The sequence below is a fragment of the Pseudophryne corroboree genome, chromosome 12 (assembly GCF_028390025.1).
Source record: "Pseudophryne corroboree isolate aPseCor3 chromosome 12, aPseCor3.hap2, whole genome shotgun sequence".
In the NCBI taxonomy this organism is placed as follows: domain Eukaryota; kingdom Metazoa; phylum Chordata; class Amphibia; order Anura; family Myobatrachidae; genus Pseudophryne; species Pseudophryne corroboree.
The window spans coordinates 138777339-138797267 of record NC_086455.1 but is presented as its reverse complement, the minus strand read 5'-3'; the positions used below and the strand labels follow the sequence as shown (position 1 = coordinate 138797267).

Sequence of the window (19929 nt, the reverse complement as noted above, 5' to 3'; positions counted from 1 at the left end):
TTGATGTATTTTCACACAAGGTCTAGCGAAGCTTTTCAGTCGCAATGGCCGCCGCAGAGTGATTGACATGAAGTGGGCGTTTCTGGGTGTCAACTGACCGTTTTCAGGGAGTGATCGAAAAAACGCAGGCGTGCCAGGAAAGACGCAAGCTTGGCTGGGCGAACGCAGGGCGTGTTTGTGACTTCAAATCCGGAACGGAATGGTCTGAAGTGATCGCAAGCGCTGAGTAGGTCTGAAACTACTCAGAAACTGCACAATATTTTTTTGTAGCCGTTCTGCGATGCATTCGTTCACACTTCTGCTAAGCTAAAATACACTCCCAGAGGGCGGCGGCATAGCGTTTGCAGCTCATTTTCCCCCTCCTGAGTAGTACTAATTCAGACCTGATCGCCGGGAAGAGATTTTTGCTGTCCTGTGATCAGATAGTCGCCGCCTACAGGGGGAGGGTATTTGAGCGTTGCTAGTGTGTGACTGCATGTGTAGCAGAGCGGCACAAACTGATTTTGTGCAGTCTCTGCGCAGCCCAGGACTTACTCAGCCGCTGTGATCACCTCAGCCTGTGTCTGGGACTGGAATTGACGTCAGACACCCTCCCTGAAAATGCTTGTACACGCCTGCGTTTTTCCAGACACTCCCATAAAACGGTCAGTTGTCACCCACAAACGCCCTCTACTTTTTTCGCACCATTCAGTTGCTATGCACCGATGCCCGGTGAAGGCGTCCGACGCGCCTGCGTATTGCGGTGCATATGCAGACGCAGTTAGGACCTGATCGCAGGCTGTGAGAAACGCAGCCTAACGATCAGGTCTGAATTACCTCCATAGTTTACTATATTGCCCTGTGTTTATGCAGCTGACGACGGCTGGAGCCTGTGGTGAAACACCTTTCTTATCCATTACCCTGTTCAACACAGGTGTTGGCAATCATACATTAAGAGGGAAGTCCAGGAGCAGAGCATTGTGTCCTCCCCGGAGAGGGTCATGTTGGGAGATATGCACCTCCTCCTGCCTCTCCCCATCTCTCACCTCCTGTCTCTCCCCCAACTCTCACCTCCTACCTCTGCCCATCTCTCACCTCCTGCTTCTGCCTCTCACCTCCAGCCTCTCTCCCAACTTTCACCTCCTGCCTCTCCCTATCTCTCACCTCATGCCTCTCCACACCTCTCATTTACAACCTCTCCCCCAACTCTCACCTCCTGTCTCTCCCCATCTTTCACCTCGCTCCTGCCTCTCTATCAACTCACACTTCCAGCCTCTCCCCCATCCCTCACCTCCTGCCTCTTCCCCGGCAACATCTCACCTCTTGCCTCCCCCCAAATAGTTCCCCCAGTGTGCGATGCAATTTGCAGTCTCGTTCAATCAGATACAGACTTTCTCCTCTCCCCCCAGTGTAACAAGGAGCCAGGACAGCCCCTCCTCTATACATCTGCTGCTGCTGCCACCTCCTCCATCCTCCAACCCACAGAGACAATAATAAGCTACTTCTGTACTGTAACTGGATTGATGTGCTGCAACAAGGGAACCGGTCCTCCCGCTCAGGTGAAGTTACAGTGGGGTGCTGGGGCTATCTGTGGCAGGGGGCTCCCGCTGGTCCAGGGGGCCACAACTTCTGAGAGTTAGTGGGATCCTGCGTGCATTCCGTGCACCCCTCCTCCGACTACTCCCCCACTCCCTTCATCCTTTGTGTGATGCGGACAATACAGCGAGTGGCTTACAGGCTGTGCGACAGAAGGGGCCAACCTGTGGCTGAGACTTTCCAGCTCTTGCTGCACTACATGCTCCAGCATGCTTTCACATGGCTTATCCCAGATGACTTGCTGGGACTTGTGGTTCCACACCCTACAAGAACTGATCACTGCTTGCCAAAGTCTGCTGATAGAAAGAGGTTAGGATGGGGTAGTTCCATCTTATTAACAGTGTCACTTATTTCTGTTCATTTTGTCACAGGTTCCCATCTCCTTATACAAGAGAGCAGTGTGCTGACCACCATGCACTAACCTAGAAGTGGTCCAGATAGCAGAAGCTGAGTTTGGGTTTCACATTGTGGCTGCAGGGTAAGCCCCCCCCCCTCTCTCTCTCTCTCTCTCTCTCTCTCTCTCTCTCTCTCTCTCTCTCTCTCTCTCTCTCTCTCTCTCTCACCATCCTATCCCACTTTCCCAATTCTGACTGCCCACTTACTACTCTTACTACTTAGCTGAACAAAAAGATGAGACGGCCATGAATAATTTCAGTTTATACGAAAATAATAAATACTTTCTTCCTTTTCTTCCTCATGCATTTACTACATGGGGAGGTAGTTATGAAAGCATGAAGAGATATAAGAGAGGAGAGATATAAAGCACTAATCAATGAGTTTCCCTCATTTTTTTGGCTGTGTTTGAAATATTACAGCTAGGAGCTGATTGGTTACTGCGTTATTTCTCTCCACTCTGTATCGCTCCATACTTTGATAAATACCCCCCTTAGACACAGATGAAAACAATTATCCGCTTTATTGTTTCTGTTTCTCAGTGTGCGGCAATAACTTAGAGATTGCCGCTTGTAGCAGTAATAGAAAACCTACTAGCGTTGCAATTTATAATTTAAAATATCACCACAGCAATTGAGTAATACTCTAAGGGGGGTATTCAATTGTTTGAAGTCAGTTGGGTGTCTGTATTTTACTATCTAATAGACAGGAAAAAAAAGACACCCAACCGACTTTTCAGACATTTGAATTCCCCCTTAAGAGTAAGAGGGGTCTTATCGCGTCGCCAGCCTGCGTTGAAGGGACTGTGCACTGATGGGCTTTGCCAGTTATCAGATTCCCAGTGGAACTTGAAGCTCTGGTGTGCGCGTTCAGTTTTATATATATATATATACATATACATACATGTGTTCACAAAATAGGCACTCTCCAAGTTTAGATATGCTTCAGGATGATTTAATCTCATACTCACTCACTTGACTTCCGCTGCGAGTAGCTCTGCTGTTTTTGTGTTTGCTGATGGCTTAATAAGATGGGAAGCTTGACAAAGGTGCAGATGGACCGAAACGTTGCTATATTACTTCAGCGCAAATACTGAGAAGCCTTGCATGTATATCGTTTGTGCGTATGAGATTAAGGGATCTATTTATTAACATTATTTTTACTAAAATAATGTGAAAAAGGGTGTTTTCACACCCTTTGCACAATATTTTAGTATCACCTGAATGTATTAAAGGGCATTTGGAGCAGTTTTCATGAAAAACTGCTCCAAACCCTTTAAGTCACTTTTTTTTAGTAACCCACATCGCATTCCCCATACTTATAATGGGAAATGCGAAATTTACTAAAAAAAAAAAAAAAGTGAAAAAACACTGCAGTGTGCCCTGTGATAATCTCACCAGCTCAGGTTGGCGAGATCACAGGGCAGCACTGCGATCTGCATCCTTTTGCCCAGCTTTCTCTGCCCCTGGCAGAGAAAGCTGAGCGGGGACCCGGCAGAGTGATCAGCTATGTGTGTCCGATGGACACACAAGCTGATCACAGTGTAAAAATAAAAAGTAAAAACAAAACAAAAACATACTCACCTGTCCAGGGAGCCGGTGTCCGCTGCTCAGGTGACCGCTGCCGGTCGCTGGGTCCCCCATATGCTGCGCTGTGACCCCAGTGCAGTAAAGTGACGCTGCAAAATGGCAGTGCCGGGGACACTGAGCAGGAGAAGAACCCGGCGCCCGGCAGCCTCCTGAAGCAGCGCGGACCGGCTCCCTGGACAGGTAAGTATATTGATCTTCTGGGGGGAAGGGTCCGTGGCGCGCAGGGGTTGTCGCGTCGGGGGGTTGACCGGGCGGCGGCGGTAGCGGCGATGTCGGTGGGGGGCGTCGCATGCGCAGCAGGATATCGGGGTATTTTTTAAGAAAAATACCCTGATGATGCTGCGAAGAGGCATCGCAGGGACAGAGCTTGACCGCAAGCTCTGTTCCTGCACGCGGTAATTGATATATCCCTGCAATGTAATCAATTATCGCAGTGCGAGTTTGGGCAATTTTATCACCTGTCATCCGCATCCTGGATGTGGATGGTGATAAGTAGGCCCCTAAATCATCCTGAAGCATATCTAAACTTGCTATTTTGTGAACATTGTATATATACCGGAGTTGAGCAGTGTATGGGGATCATCTGTATAGTGCACACCACAGATGCATATAAAGATGAAAGTGCTGGACTTTTCCATACTATATATCAATATATACATAAACTTTTTTTTAGAAAATTAAATATATATTTTTTATATTAATATCCTCTGCTGTTGACAGCCTCTAATGGTGATAGCGGATGGAGGACAGCGGCCGTACATGTACTCCTGCCATCCTAGTTACATAAAAGATTTAGGCGTAGAAACCTGTCACAAACATTTCTCCAGCAACTATAATGTAATACTGGCTATAACCCTTTGGTGGGTGTAGTATGGTTTGCCGGCGGTCGGGGTCCCGGCGACCAGCATACCGGCGCCGGAATCCCGACCGCCGGCATACCGACAGCTGGGCGAGCGCAAATGAACGCCTTGCAGGCTCGCTGCGCTTGCCACGCTGTAGGCACGGTGGCACGCTAAGCGCACCACGCTATCTATTCTCCCTCCAGGGGGGTCGTGGACCCCCAAGAGGGAAAAAAGATGTCGGTATGCCGGCAGTCGGGATTCCGGCACTGGTATGGTGGTCGCCGGGAGCCCGGCTGCCGGCAACCTGAAGACCACCCCCTTTAATAACTAGGCTGAAGCCTTACCTCTGAAGAAAGACTTTTCTCCTGGTAATGTATACACCCATGAGTGTTTGCAAAGTGTTTGTCAGATGCTTGTTATGTGCTGCTGCAAAATGTGACTGTTTTAAAACCTTGTCATGGTGCTTGAACTTGAGAAATGTAATTAATGCATTCCATGTATTCATGTGCATCCTTTTGTATAGCACACACATAGGTTTGCAGGATTGCACCTGCACAGATAGGCACAGAATGGATGCACATAAAATAAAGCTTTATAATGTATTTATAGTTACATTGTGGTGCAGCACATCTTCCCTATAACAGTGTAAGTACACTTGTGTAAGTGCAAAAATGACACCAATACAACACTCGGCAGGTGGAACTCTAACCTGAAATACGTGCGCAGCTCATGCAGGCATGATTCACTTGCTGTACTACACTGGCATACGATTGCCCCTCATCTGCCTCACAATGTAATGAACAGCAGCAGCAGCTGTAAAGAATGGTTCAAGTCCAGTGTCACAGTGACTAAAATAATAATGCAAAAATTCTCTTGCAACCACCCAACTCTACAGTATATCAGACCTGGATTACTGGAGTACAGCTGTCATGGTTCCAGACAGGAATTCTGTTGGCTGTTCCGCTTGTAGTAATTTGTTGTAATTAAATGATGCTGCTTGAATACTATAATGAAGTGACCGTTCAGAAAACAGACACTTTCTATAAACAGGTAGATAATTGTGCATTCCTCTGCATGGGTACACAACTAAAATACACGTATAGCTGGGGATCATCAATCCTTTTCGGGAACAGTAATGCAGGATAGGACACACCAGAAACACATGAAAATAGAGCATGGATGGGGCTCTGCATAGACCTCCGGGACTTTCAGGGGGCACTTTAGCACATACTTGCCTACCTAACCCTCTCCATAAGGGAGAAAATGCTCTGTTCCTGGACTTTCCTGGTAATGTATGATTGCCATCACCTGTGGTGGGCTAGTTAATTGATAAGAAAGGTGTTTCACCACAGGTGATGGCAATCATACATTACCAGGAAAGTCCAGGAACAGAGCATTTTCTCCCTCATGGAGAGGGTCAGGTAGGCAAGTATGCTTTAGCAGCATAACGGCCATCACTGCGGTGGCAGATTGGCGAGACCAAGGGGGAGATTTATCAAAGCTTACAGAGAGATAAAGTGGACAAATAAAACACACCAACCAGTTAGCCTGTAACTGCCTGTTTTTCAAATGTGGCGGGATGTATTAATATCATAAATGCAAGCAAAACGCCACAAATGCAGTTTTTTAAATTTTTTGCCACATTTTCCATATGCACCAAGTAGACAAAACTCCTGTAGGCAAACTCCATTTGTAGATGGCATTACCTAATACAGGCATTCCCAACCACGGTCCTCAAGGCACACCAACAGTGCAGGTTTTAGTGATATCCAGGCTGCAGCACAGATGGTTAAATCAAAATAACTGAGCTACTAATTAAGTCACCTGTGCTGAAGTCTGGATATCACTAAAACCTGCACTGTTGGTGTGCCTTGAGGACCGTGGTTGGGAATGCCTGACCTAATACATTGGTCTGCAAACTCGGTCGTCATTTCCCCCACACAGTGCATGCTTTGCAGGTAACCCAGCAGGTGCACAGGTGTATTAATTACTCACAGACACATTTTAAAAGGTTCACAGGTGGAGCTAATTATTTCACTTGCAATTCTGTGAGGAGACCTGCAAAACATGCACTGTGTGGGGTATTTAGGACTGAGTTTGCAGACCTATGGCCTAATGCATAGGTTCTCAAACTCGGTCCTCAGGACCACGCAGAATCACAAGTGAAATAATTAGCTGCCCCTGTGGGCCTTTTAAAATGTGTCAGTGAGCAATTAACACACCTGTGCACCTGCTAGGTTACCTGCAAAACATGCACTGTGTGGGGTCCTGAGGACCGAGTTTGAGAACCTGTGGCCTAATAGAATCCTATAGGCTTCTTCTCATGTTCTACTCTGCGAGGGATCCAATCGGATACCTCCCAGTGTCCCCTGCAGTGTGCATACCATCCGACACATGCATAATACGACTCCCGGGTCATAAACCAGGACAGTTATCGGGTGGAAATCACATTTCTAGGTACGCATACCGCCCAACATGAACCTTTTCAGGAGGGACAAAATGCTCTATTTCTGGACTTCCCTCTTTATTTATGATTGCAATCACCTATGATGAAACCTTTCTTATCAAATAAGTAATTCAACTTCAACACAGGTGACAACAAACATAAATTAAGACAGAAGTCCTGGAAGAGAGTATTTTGTCCCTCCTGGAAAGGGTCATGTTGGGAGGTTTGGTACATACCGGTGTTATTAACTCTCTGAAACTCTTTGTTTCACCCCAAAAGCCCTGGAGGTTTATGTTGCTCATACTCTCTACCTATCAACACCAGTATGTACCCGATAAGTGGAGGGATGTATCGTATTCACGGTGCGATGCGTAGTAGAGAGCCTGTAACAGAAGCTGATTGGTTGGTACTTTATCAATGTCCAATCTTTGCTAAATCTCCACCCAATTCTCTTCTTTTTCTGATGGACTTGCCTTGTTGGCCCAGCAGCTGTGGATTTTAATGGTGGTTGATGGGGGCCATAAGCAGGTCCTCAGCTCTAGCCAAATTATAGATGGGTGGAAAACTGGACTGGCAACTACAGACCAGTAATACCCCTTTCACACCGCAGCTTGAACCCGGTAAATTGCCGATTTTTAAGGCTTCCTAAACGGTTCGAGCTGCGATGTGAAAGGGTCACCTTCAATTTACCGTTATTTTTAAACGGTAAAAAAGCAGGGTCCTACCCGTTTCAGACCCGTTTCATTGTGCAGTGTGAAAGGGTCTGAAACGGTATTTGCAAGCCCCAGAAGGTGATAGGCTGTCTCCATGTGTGATGTCACCAGGCAGAAGCAGGAAATAAACATTTAAAATGACAACCTCTGTTTTGTATGGGTGAAACGGGTTCAGTGTGAAAGGTACCAAAACGGTAATGAAATGGTAATATACTGGTTACAACATGCGATGTGAAGGGGGTTTAACTGCTCAGACCCGTTTAAAGAACCATTTCAAAAGCAGGTTTTGCGATGTGAAAGCAGCATAATTTACTCATCCCCCTCCCCAGGGCTGTGTGCATATGAACAAAAGGTTTTAGTTACCTTTAAATTATTATTATTTTTTGTAACGCGTTAATAACAAATATGCACTGTGATAGGTGTACAGAACAGAGGGAGAAAGGAACCCCTTTAAACCCCTTCTGGGTCACACAGAATTGATGACACAATCTTGGAGAGCTGGGGTTAGGCATTGAGGAATGACCAGCTTTTTCAGTATTTTTTTTTTATGTCACTATTTAATTTATATGTTACTTTTTTTCTGCAGGGGAAAAAGAACCTCCCCCTTTGCCTACAGCTATGTTGCACCATGTGTAGTAGCCATTAAATAGTAGCTAGCATGACAGTGGGTGATCTATTGGAGCTGATTGACAGACGCACAGCTTGGTTAATTACTGCCATCCTTATGGTTTCCATACAAACAAAAGTAGTGTTAATGAATGAATTACCTCCGTAGTTTACCCTCCAGGCCTTACTCAATCACTGTGACCAACCTCCATAGTTTCATCTGTCCGACCACAAACCATCTGCCTGTTTGCAAATGGTCACTCAAACACACCCCTCTCATTCTGAACTCTATGTCAAAAAGGACATTACAGCAACTAAACAGTGAACTAATGATGGTGGTAGTCCTACCCAGAAATGCAGAGAGGGTGAGTGTGGGGCATACTTGCCTACCTGTCCCTCTCCATGAGGGAGAAAATGCTCTGTTCCTGGACTTTCCTGGTAATGTATGATTGCCATCACCTGTGGTGAAACACCGTTCTTATCAATTAACTAGCTCACCACAGGTGATGGCAATCACACATTACCAGGAAAGTCCAGGAACAGAGCATTTTCTCCCTCATGGAGAGGGTCAGGTAGGCAAGTATGGTGTGGGGACAGATTACTCTGTGGAGACCTGGGAGCATACTTGCCTACCTGACCCTCTCCATGAGGGAGAGAATGCTCTGTTCCTGGACTTTCTTGGTAATGTATGATTGCCATCACCTGTAGTGAGCTAGTTCATTGATAAGAAAGGTGTTTCACCACAGGTGATGGCAATCATACATTACCAGGAAAGTCCAGGAACAGAGCATTTTCTCCCTCATGGAGAGGGTCAGGTAGGCAAGTGGGTGGTATTCATGTGACCGCCGGTCAGCTGACCGACAGTCTCATGACCTCCTCCACCAGCCCGACGGGTCACTATCCCGATGGTCGGCATGCCGACCAACAGGGACTATTTCCACTCGTGGGTGTCCACAACACCCATAGAGTGGGAATAGAACCCGTGGCGGCCGCAGGTCGCCACCGAGCCCGCAGCGTGGCGAGCGCAGCGTGGCGAGCGCAGCGAGCCCGCAAGGAGCTTGCTGCACTCGCCCCTCCCCGCCGGTATCCCGGCGTCGGTATGCTGCCGGGATGCCGGCGTCGGTAAGCTGCCGGGATCCCGGCGTCGGTATGCTGCCGGGATGCCAGCGTCGGTAAGCTGACCGGCGGTCAGGAGACCGCCGGTTAGCCGTACTTCACCCAGGCAAGTATGCCTGGGAGTGTATCCCATGATGCCATGAAAACGCCCCTGCCACCTACCCTAGATAGGTATAGCATTAGGGGCTGTAGCCACAGGCACTCCTGTGACCACACCTTCCCCAGCCCCCAGGTCCATTGGAAGCCTCTGGGACCCTGGTCCTACGCACTTTCTCTGTTGGGTGAATATTAGTTACTCAAAATGTGCTCCCACCTTGTTTTGCCTTTTAAATGATTGCATCTTTAAAACATCAGCCAAACTTGAATCCTTTAAGTTGCAGGCTATTACATTTACCCTTTGTTTTCTTACCAGTCATTGGGTGAAATAATGCCAAACTTGGAGAGAGATAAAGTACAAACAATCAGCCCCTAACTGTCATTTTTAAATACAGCTTATAAAATGACAGCTAGGAGCTTCACCTTTGTCCTTGTTATCTCTCTCCAAGCTTTGATAAATCTCCCCCAAAGTTTTCCTTGCAAAGATTTTTGCTTTTAAGTTAACCCTATACTGTGTCTCCTCTCAAGGATGGCCAGCAAAATATGTATGGCTTTTATTGAGTTAATGAAATAGATGTAAACCCTTTATGTATCGTCTAGTGACATACCTATGTGAGTGACAAGAATGTCGCCGGCACATTGAGCCTGATTTCTAGACTTAACACAAAGCAGCCGCAAGTGCAGAAGACAGCAGCAGCCAGACTTACTGCCATATGCCGCGGTGTAAATGCTGGTGCACTGCCTGAACTTTTTTTTTTTTTCATTCAATATTTAAGTAAAAAACATAAATATGGCAACATACATGAATAAACAATAATATAACTCAAATCCATCAGCATAAAAAACAAATAATCAAAAGCTTATATGTAAATAAAGCAATAATAAGTACCTAAAATTTGATGGCATATAAAGATAACTATTATTATACATTCGTACGACCTAGTCTGGTTTATTTGATCTTCTTTTCACCTGCAGGTTCGATGACCGGAAATATGATCCATTTGTTTAAACAAGGAGGGTCACTTGCAATCCCTGTTCTGGCAATAAAAACTAGCTAGGGATAATAGGGTAAAGGATGAAATACTAAATTAATAAGATTATTTACTAAGGAGAGACCAGTGGGACCCTTTCTGGTTGTCAGAACTAGACACGCGTACTACTGAATTACAGACGCCATCTTCTATTGATCTGTGAAATGTTTGTAGCTTGGGGCATTTCTAGATTACAATGCAGAAATCACCCTATTTATTTTCACATTGTGGATGTTCAGAACTTTTTCCCAACCCTAGATTAGTACATAGAAGTGTACTCACTGCACTTTCGACAGGTTCTATTCTCACTTGATTGGTGGTGTGGAACCACTGACAGAGTGGGAATAGCGGGCAAGTGTTAAGGCCCGTACACACTGGCCGATATATCGTCCGTTCTCTTGAATGCCGATATATCGCGGGTCTGTCGGCCAGTGTGTACGGCCGATACGTCTGTGAACTCAGTCGTTCACAGACGTATCACGTCGGCCCCGCAGCACAGCCGACGGCCAATATATCTACCGATATATTGGCGTGTCGCTGTGTGTGTACGGCGGTCGGCCGACCGCCCGTACACATGCTGCGGTGGCCGGCGGTGATTGACAGCTGAACTGGGCGGGCATGTTTACACGCCCGCCCAGTTCATGACGTCAGTCCCCGACGGATCGGGCAGTGTGTATGCTCAACACACTGCCCGATCCGTCCATAGATATATCTGCCGATCAATTGATCTGCAGATATATCTTTCCAGTGTGTACCCACCTTTAGGCTTCCGCCCGTCGGTGTAAAGCTGGCTGTTGGGATTCCAGGCGTCGGTCTCCTGAACACCAGGATCCCTACAGCATCCCGTATAAGCGCTTCAGAACGGAGATGGCCAATGTACCATATGCTCTGGCTAAATGGACAGTTTAAGTTTATTATGTGTATTAGTCAAAAACATTTGCTTATATTTTCACAGTAAGTTGTACTACCATTGCACTTGTTACTAGCCACCCATTTATGGTGTTATAGCTGTGTTTTTTACTTGGTTTTATGTACAGAAACTATGCGGGGCGATTGCCGGCGTTCAGAATCCTGACCGCAGCCACATATTCCCACTCGGGTTGTGGGTCCACGAGACCACCTGAATGGGAATATAACCTTTGGTGAGCAAAGCTCGCCACCAGGCCCGAACAGCAGCGAGCACAGCGAATCCGATTGGGGAGTCGCTGCTGGGATTCCGGCTGACGGGATGCTGCTGTCAGTATAGTGCCAGCCGTCAGCCGGTCACCCGTATCTATTCCATTTTAATGTTTTACTCCCTTGTATGGCGCCGCAGACTCTTTGGGACGCCATATAAATAAAATATATGAATAATAGTGGGATAATAGGATAACATGTCTTTGTACCTTTAACTATTATTATAGTTAAAGTTCCTGACATTAATGGTATACAGACACCCCCGTGTTATAATTTTTTAAATTTTATCTATAACTAAAATATAATATCGGTTACATTTTTTCAAGTGTGGTGGCTTTGTCTGCTTCTTCTATTGATATCCAAGAGTCTAGATAGTCTATGGCCTTCACTGATTAGTCACTGATAATTTATGCAGCTTTTATTTAGATTATCAGCTGTAGCGTAGTACAGGATAAGTATCCCATATCTGGAATGCTCGGGACCAGGAGTATTCCGGATATGGGATTTTTCCGGATAAAAGAATACCTGCAGCAGGTCCAGGGTGTTGGCAGGGGGTCCGCAGTAGGTCCGGCGCATTGGTGGGTGGTTCCAGGGGTCTGCGGTGGGTCCAGCACATCAGCGGATGGGGGTCCGGCGTGTCCTTGGCGGGTCCTGGCAGCAGTGGTGGTGAGGGAATGGCTGCAAAGCCACTCCCCCACCTGTTTGCGATTGACCGCGGGCTCCAGTGATGTCATAATGTAGGCCGCGTCATGACATCACTACAGGACCAACATATTACGGTTTTCGGAATATTTCGGTTTTCGGGTATCTGGATAATGGATACCCGACCTGTATAATACACCTGAGATGTATATAACTTGTCCTTTGACTTGTCTAAAGGCCCCATACATCTAAAGTCCATTTTGTAGATTCCCCAACACCATTTGGCGGCCATTAATGATCGGGGAATCAGGAAAACTCTTCATTAAAAAAAAACCCTCAAATTTGCCAAACTCAACAATTTTCTGTTGGAATCGTGGAATCAAGTTTTTAAACATGTTTAATATTCCAGATTCCCTGACGCTGCTGTCAGTGTATGGGTGCCATTAGAGGTAATCAGAGCAACCAACAATATGTTCTACTCTTGACTGTGTAGTGAGATAAGTTTCTTACAGATCACGATTGTGTCTAGACTCTAAAGTGAAAGATCTTTCTACCAACATGTGTGGGAAAGTTTTAGTTTATCTGGTCCTTTGAGAAATTTGCGTCCAGTGAACACATCGTAGGGCTTAGTCAGAACTGCGCTCAATGCTGATGTTCACGGGGCTGAGCAATATTTTGTGCTGCTGTGTATGCGCAAAGATCCCTAAAAACTCCTTTGGCGCATGCATGCAGTGTGAATGCACAGGTGCACTGTCTGTGAAATGTCTTAGAAATGTGGTGGGCGGGGACTGGGAGGTGGCTAAACAGACACACGGAGAAAGTCCGCCTTATGGGCGTGTTATGGGTATGTTGCTGAAGTGTTTGCTTCCACAGAGATGCTCAATCATTCACATTAGAGGCGGTACTCAGATGGAGAGTCTGCACTTGTCATCGGGCTGATGTGGCGTAAAAAAACTCACCAGGCGGTATTACAGCACCTACAGACGCTAATGTAGGTATCTCAGTTCTGGCACATCCATACACACGGATGTACACCAGGGAAGGGCATTGCATAAAGTCACAGACAGGTGACCACCAAAACACGCCGCCGCTTCTGCGTCCATCTCTGAATCACACCTCTATGTCTGTGTGGGGAGCCTAATGACAGAACTTTTTTTTTTGTATAATGCAGTATTACTGACACCCTTTGTCTCCTTTTTCTAGGCCAGTTTTCTAATGGCACGGTGGCTGAGGGATTACTTAAATTTTGGGAGTAAGAGGTCTCCACCTCAGCCTCCCAAGCCCGACTACACGGAAAGTGAAATCCTACGGGCCTACAGGGCTCAGAAGAGTCTAGATTTTGAGGACCCATATGAGGAGAAGGACAATGAACAGGGATCCCAGCCCAGGCTTGATGAGCTGCAACTGACCATAGTGTCTCCCAGGCACCGTCTTATCAAAGTGGAGCCATCGGAATGTAAACGGAAACCTCACCTGGGATCAGAGGAGGATACTGGAGGAAAGGTAAGTGACTAAGTTGGGTGAAACACGCTAATACTGCTTCTGTGTCTCTATTGAAGACAACTTCACTGAGGATCTGGTCATCCTGATTTTTGGGGGTGGAATTTAGGGTTGTTCAGTCAAGCTTCTATATTTATGTCTACTGTCACTAGCGGACCTAATCCATTTCTGGTTAGGCTATTTTGCATTACTGTATACCATAGAAATGCATGTTCATGTTTATATTAGGATGTACTTTATTTTTTTATGTTGGCTAGTTGCTTTATATAGAGTGGCCACAGTGGCGGATCTTGCAAGTGGTGGGCCCAGGTTCAAATAAATGCTTTGGGCCCCCCACCTTTCTAGGCCCCACCAAACAATACATACACCATTCCAGTGCCTAACAATACATACACCATTTCAGTGCCTCCTTTAACCAAATAGTAATAATCTGTGCCCCCTTTACACTCACCAGTGATGATGTCAGCAGCGCTGCTTGGAGGCTCCACAGGTGGGTCTTCTGGCAAAGGGTGATAGGGAGAGGCAAATGGTGATGGGGAGATGATGATAGGCAGAGGATTGCAGGCAGAGGGCGACAGAGAGAAGGTAATAGAGAAAGGCAGAGGGTGACGGGCAGAGGCAGGTGGCAATGAGAAGAGGAGAGTCAGAGGTGACAGACAGAGGCAGGGGGTAATGAGGGGGAGGCAGAGGGTGACAAGCAGAAAGAGATGGGCAGAGGATTTAAGGCTAAGGCAGAGGAAGATGGGGAGAGGGTGATGGGGAGAGCCAGAAGGTGATGGGGAGAGGCAGAGTGGGATAGGCATAGGGTGATGGGGAGAGACAGAGGGTGACAGGCAGTGGCATGGGCCAGTGAGGGAGGCAGAGGATGTTGAGAGGGAGGGTGATCCGAAGAGGCAGAGTAAAATAGGCAGAGGGAGAAGGAAGGAGAGGCAGAGGTTCACGGCGAGTGATGCAGAGGGTGATGGGGCAGAGGAATATTGGCAGTGGGTGATGGAGAGAGGCAGGGGTTAATGGGCAGAGGGTAATGGAGGAGAGGCAGGGGGAAGTAACAAAGGGTGATGGGGGAGAAGCAGATGGTGATGGGCAGTGAGTGATGGGGAAATTCAGAAGGTGACGGGCAGAGGCAGGGGGCAATGAGGAGAGGCAGAGGCAGGGGGCAGTGAGGAGAGGCAGAGGGTGATGAGGGAGTAGCAGAAGGAGATGGACAGAGCATAATGCGAGAAGCAGAGGGAGATGGGGGAGTGAGTGATAGGGATAGGCAGAGGGTGATGGGCAGAGGCAGTGGGCAAAGAGGAGAGGCAGATGGTGATAGGCAGAGGCAAAGGGAGATGGGCAGAGGGTGACAGGGGAGAGGCAGACAGTGACAGGGAGAGGCCGAGGGAGATGGGCAGAGCGTTATGGTAGGGAGAGGCAGAGAGTGATGGTGGAGAGGCAGAATGTGATAGGCAGCGAATAATGGTGGAGAGGCAGACGGTGATAGGCGTTATAAGGAAAGGCAGAGAGTGATGGGTAGAGGCAGTGGGCAGAGAATAGAGGCAGAGGGTGATGGAGAGAGAGTATCCTGGATAGGCAGAATAAAATGGGCAGAGGATGATGACAAGAGGGGCAGAGGGTGGTAGGCAGAAGTAGAGGCTGATGGGGTGAGGCAGGGGTTAGTGGGTAGAAGATGACAGGGAGAAGCAGGGGGTTACCTTCAGTCAGGGTAGCAGCTTTTCACTATTCAGAGGAGTTGAAGAGGCAATCTCCTCCTGCTGCTGCACTCACAAGATTGGTGGGATTCTGCCTTCCTCTCCCTCCCAGCCATGTAGTTCTATCCTGTCCTGCTACACTGGAGAAGCACTCAGACACTTACCGCCACGCTGGCAGTGACTAGCTCCAGGAGCCATCGCGGCTGGAACGGGAGCTGCGGTCATGGAGTCAGTTTGTGGCTGTGCCATGCGCATAGCAGTAGACTGAGTGAAAGAGAGAAGGAGGGCTGGGAGCAGCGAGTAGGGAGGGGCCTCCTCTTCTCCTGTGGCCGACCAGACTGCCTCCTCCAAGTGTGTAATGTGGCAGTATACTTAGTAACTGGCTGGCCTGCATGATACCAATGACTGCAGACCCCTTCATTGCGGTGGGCCCCAGGCATTGCACCAGCTGCACCGGCATTAGTTCTGCCACTGTGTTTCCGTAAGGAGTGTTTCCTACCCATTGTCATTTTTTACATTTTATTTTGTGAATAAGAATACATTCATTTAGGAAATCTTATTACGTATCAAGACATAAATTGGTAGATGTATCAAGCCGTGGAGCTTGATAAAGTGGAAAGAGATAAAGTGCCAACCAGTCCGCTTGTAACTGGCATTTAACAGGCTGTGCTAGAAAAATGACAGGAGCTGATTGGTTGGTACTTTATCTCTCTCCACTTTATCTTTCTCCATGGCTCGATACATCTCCCCCAAAAACTCTGTAATGCCAAATACTTATTGGGAAGCAATTGGCCAAGAAGATCGAGCCTGGGATTGAGTCGGATGCTCTAGACATCTCTCACGATGGATACGCCAATGGCCTCATTATCTTCACCTAGAAGAACATATCCTGGATCTGGGCCAGGAAGTTTCCAGTGGCTGCCCACCTGATGTCCATCTGCTTTCAGCAAAAAGCACTTTCCACATCTGTACACTGCAATTGTTACCCACTAGTCCTTGCAGTGGTGTTCCATTTCAATCTGGGGAACTCGGATGTACAACAGTTTTCCAATCATTATCAATGGGATGTTTTAAACCACCTCAATATGGACTTACCTTGATGCTTTGGGTCATTGACCTGCAGGTATATAAGTCTGCCCAGTACTAGGTCTGAAGCAGACTACAGCAGCGGTTCCTCTCAGATTCATCAGTGTATTGCTAGGGATAGATTTCTTGGGATGATGCGCTGTGTTAGGCTTCCACCTAAGGATGTGATTCAGACTGGATTGCTGCAGCGGCAGCGATCGCAATCTAAAGCCCTTTGTGGAGTGGGTGGTCGCGGGGCAGGAGGGGGCGTGCTAACGGCACTAAAACGCCATTGGTGGGGCGCAGTCCGGATAATGCAGGTGTGTCCAGACCGTTGCGAGGGCGGGCCGTGGCAGCTGCGTGAAGTCACGCGCAGCTGCTGCGACCCGGGACGCGGAGGGTAGCCACCGTGCAATGCTTTTGCACCCTTGTGGAGGGGGGGGGGGGAGTTAGGGCCTCACATGCGGGGTGGACTACCCCTGTGCTGGGCGTCCCCCCCGCATGTCAGAGTAACTGATCGTAGATGTGCTAAATTTAGACCTGAATTACCCCCTAAGTCCAGAAACTGAATTTGTGCCTCTACAAACAAAAGAATCTTCCATTACTCGGACTGAGGGAAGCACACCTGCTTTCTGGGAAACTATTGGTGAGATATCATAGGATTTTCCTTCAACAATGGTTTCTGTTTTCCCATCGTCCCATTAAGTGCAGTCTATGGGGTCAGACCCCTTGATGAAGTCAAGTGAGACGAAATGCGATGGGATAACCCTAGATGACCTCTATTTGAGATAAGCTATATATATATCTCCTATTTTTACATACATTCTTATTTTTATATTTATATATATATATATATATATATATGCTCATTTATTATTCTTATTTTAAATATTATTTGTGTTCTTAAAAATGATTTTTTAATGAATATATGTCAGATGTAAATATTTTCTATCTTTTTTAATATTATTTTTATGATCCTGTTGTTACAATAAATTGTATATATATTTTTATATACATTGGGTATTGATTCCTTATTAGCCAAATTTATCATTATTACACCACTGGTCGCTTATATACCCCTTTCCCTTTATATATATATATATATATATATATATATATAAAATCCTCCAGGCTATGGCACTCAGCGGACTCCGCTGAGTGCCATAGCCTGGAGGATTGCATACACTGTATTAAGGTGCACCGCGGCAGGATGAAATTGAAGTGAGAGTGCCGGTTGTCAGTTTGATATATATATATATATATATATATATATATATAAAACAGACATTTACGGACCACTGCAAGAAAATGATTTGCACACAAATCCTCTTTATACAGCATTCATGCACTTAACTTGAGAGCTCGTTGTTATTCAGTAAAAATACCCTTTATAAAATAACACATTTCAATATACTGCCCATACCCAGGATTCAAACCTATAACCTGTTGAATTTTAATCGAACACCTTACTGATTGAGCTATTGGATCCTGCATAAAAACTATGAACACTATATGAAGCTACTGGTATTTTGTAAAAAATAATCAGCATTGCAATTGAGCAGATCTATGTAGTGTGCAGCCACATATCCAATCCCTTGCAGCCACACACTACATAGATCTGCTCAGCTACAATGCTGATCATTTTTTCACAAAGTACAAGGTAAGCTTCAAATATTTAAATTCTTTAGCTTAGAATTACCTACCTTTCTATGCAAGGGCAGATAGCACAATGAATAGATTGTCTGATTGTAATGTCACAGGCAATGGGTTCGAATCCTGGGTATGTCAGCATCTTGAAATGTAATAAAGGACAGTGTGACTGAATAACCAATACATCTCAAGTTACATTCATGAATGTTCTATAGGTATTAGCGAAAAAAGGGGTCAGAGTAGGAGACAGGCGCGGTCTGGAGATGCTGTGCTTCAAAAAGGGGGGAAGCTGCAAGTGAAAGTAATTAAAACAGATAATCGACAAGTGCCGCCTACCCTGCAGTGATATGTGCGGTGCCACCTCCGCACATACCTAGTTATGGCCCTGCTCCAGCCAATCAGCTTGTGTCATTTGTCAAACACATGACAGGAGCGGATTGCCTGGAGCACCATTTAGCATTCTTTTATAGTGATAACAGGAATATCACTGGTTGTTAAATCTGCCCTAAAGTACCACAACCAATCAGCTCCTACTTGTAATTTTTCAAAAACAGCCTGTAACATGACAACCGATTGGTCTCTCTGCAAGGTTTGATACATCTTCCCCTGCTTGTCAGTCTTGGTAGTTAAGATATAACATAGGGTGGGTGGTGTAACTGATTGCTGAAACCCTGACAGCACAAAGTTATAAAGTTCATAAGGATTTAGATTATGTCCTTTGTCATTCTTAACACAGGTCCCCAGTGTCTATGATTATTCTAACCCATTTGATTTGAAGAACAATCCGTATGATCATGAGGAAATGGAAGATACCAGTTACATGGAACCATATAACAGTCAGAGACCACCGGAAGGTGAAAGCACTGGGATACTTTATAAGTGTACAATATAGGAATGACCTGTAACAATGGATGTTAAGATTACAGTATGTTTAATGTTCAAGTCATGCAATATGTTCATCAAGCTGAAAAAAATGATCTGTGAAAATATAACTATTATCAATAATGCTGGATATGTACTGTATGTAGGGGGTAATTCTGAGTTGATCGCAGCAGCAAGTTTTTTAGCAGTTGGGTAAAACCATGTGCACTGCAGGGGGGACAGATATAACATGTGCAGAGAGAGTTAGATTTGGGTGCGGTGTGTTCAATCTGCAATCTAAATTGCAGTGTAAAAATAAAGCAGCCATTATTTACCCTGCACAGAAACAAAATAACCCACCCAAATCTAACTCTCTCTGCACATGTTATATCTGCCTCCCCTCCAGTGCACATTGTTTTGACCAACTGCTAAAAAAATTCCTGCTGCGATCAACTTGGAATTACCCCCATAGAGCAGATAACTTCTGGTGGCCCATATTGTTTTCACCCCTTGATCTTGGTTTTTCCAGCACTCGTTATAATTTGTTAACGTAATAAATGTGTTGGAAAAAGTTTCTGACATAACCAGCCACAATTCTAAGGAGACATTTTGTTGCAGTCATTCAAAATGTCTGTCTATATTTTATTCACTGTACTTAGTTTAGGAGGCAACACTGAGAGTTTATAAAAAACCTTTTATATCGTCGATGCAATTTTAGTTTGAAACTTACCACTTATTCATACAGTATACGAGGGCGGTTCAATAAGTAAGGTAACAAGACATCTCACGTGGTTTACCTGCTCTGGCCTGGCGGGAGATTAGAATGAAAGAGAGAACATTACACATGTGAGAGTTCTTGTTACTTTAACTTATTGAACTGCCCTCATATACTGTATGAATTGTATACTGTATATTGTTCATAGAAGTATTTAGCAGGAGA

General features: G+C 46.0%; 1 protein-coding gene across 1 annotated transcript in view; it reads left to right on the top strand.

The window, feature by feature from the left end:
* The first annotated feature begins 1013 nt into the window (after positions 1–1013).
* The window catches only part of LOC134981005 (SH2 domain-containing adapter protein D-like), a 31021-nt gene continuing 12105 nt past the window's right edge, over positions 1014–19929 (top strand). The window contains exons 1-4 of the mRNA XM_063948085.1: positions 1014–1538; positions 1947–2053; positions 13429–13728; positions 18865–18982. Of these exons, the coding sequence (XP_063804155.1) occupies positions 13441–13728; positions 18865–18982 (406 nt within the window). The 5' untranslated portion in view covers positions 1014–1538; positions 1947–2053; positions 13429–13440. The remainder of the gene's footprint in view (positions 1539–1946; positions 2054–13428; positions 13729–18864; positions 18983–19929) is intronic.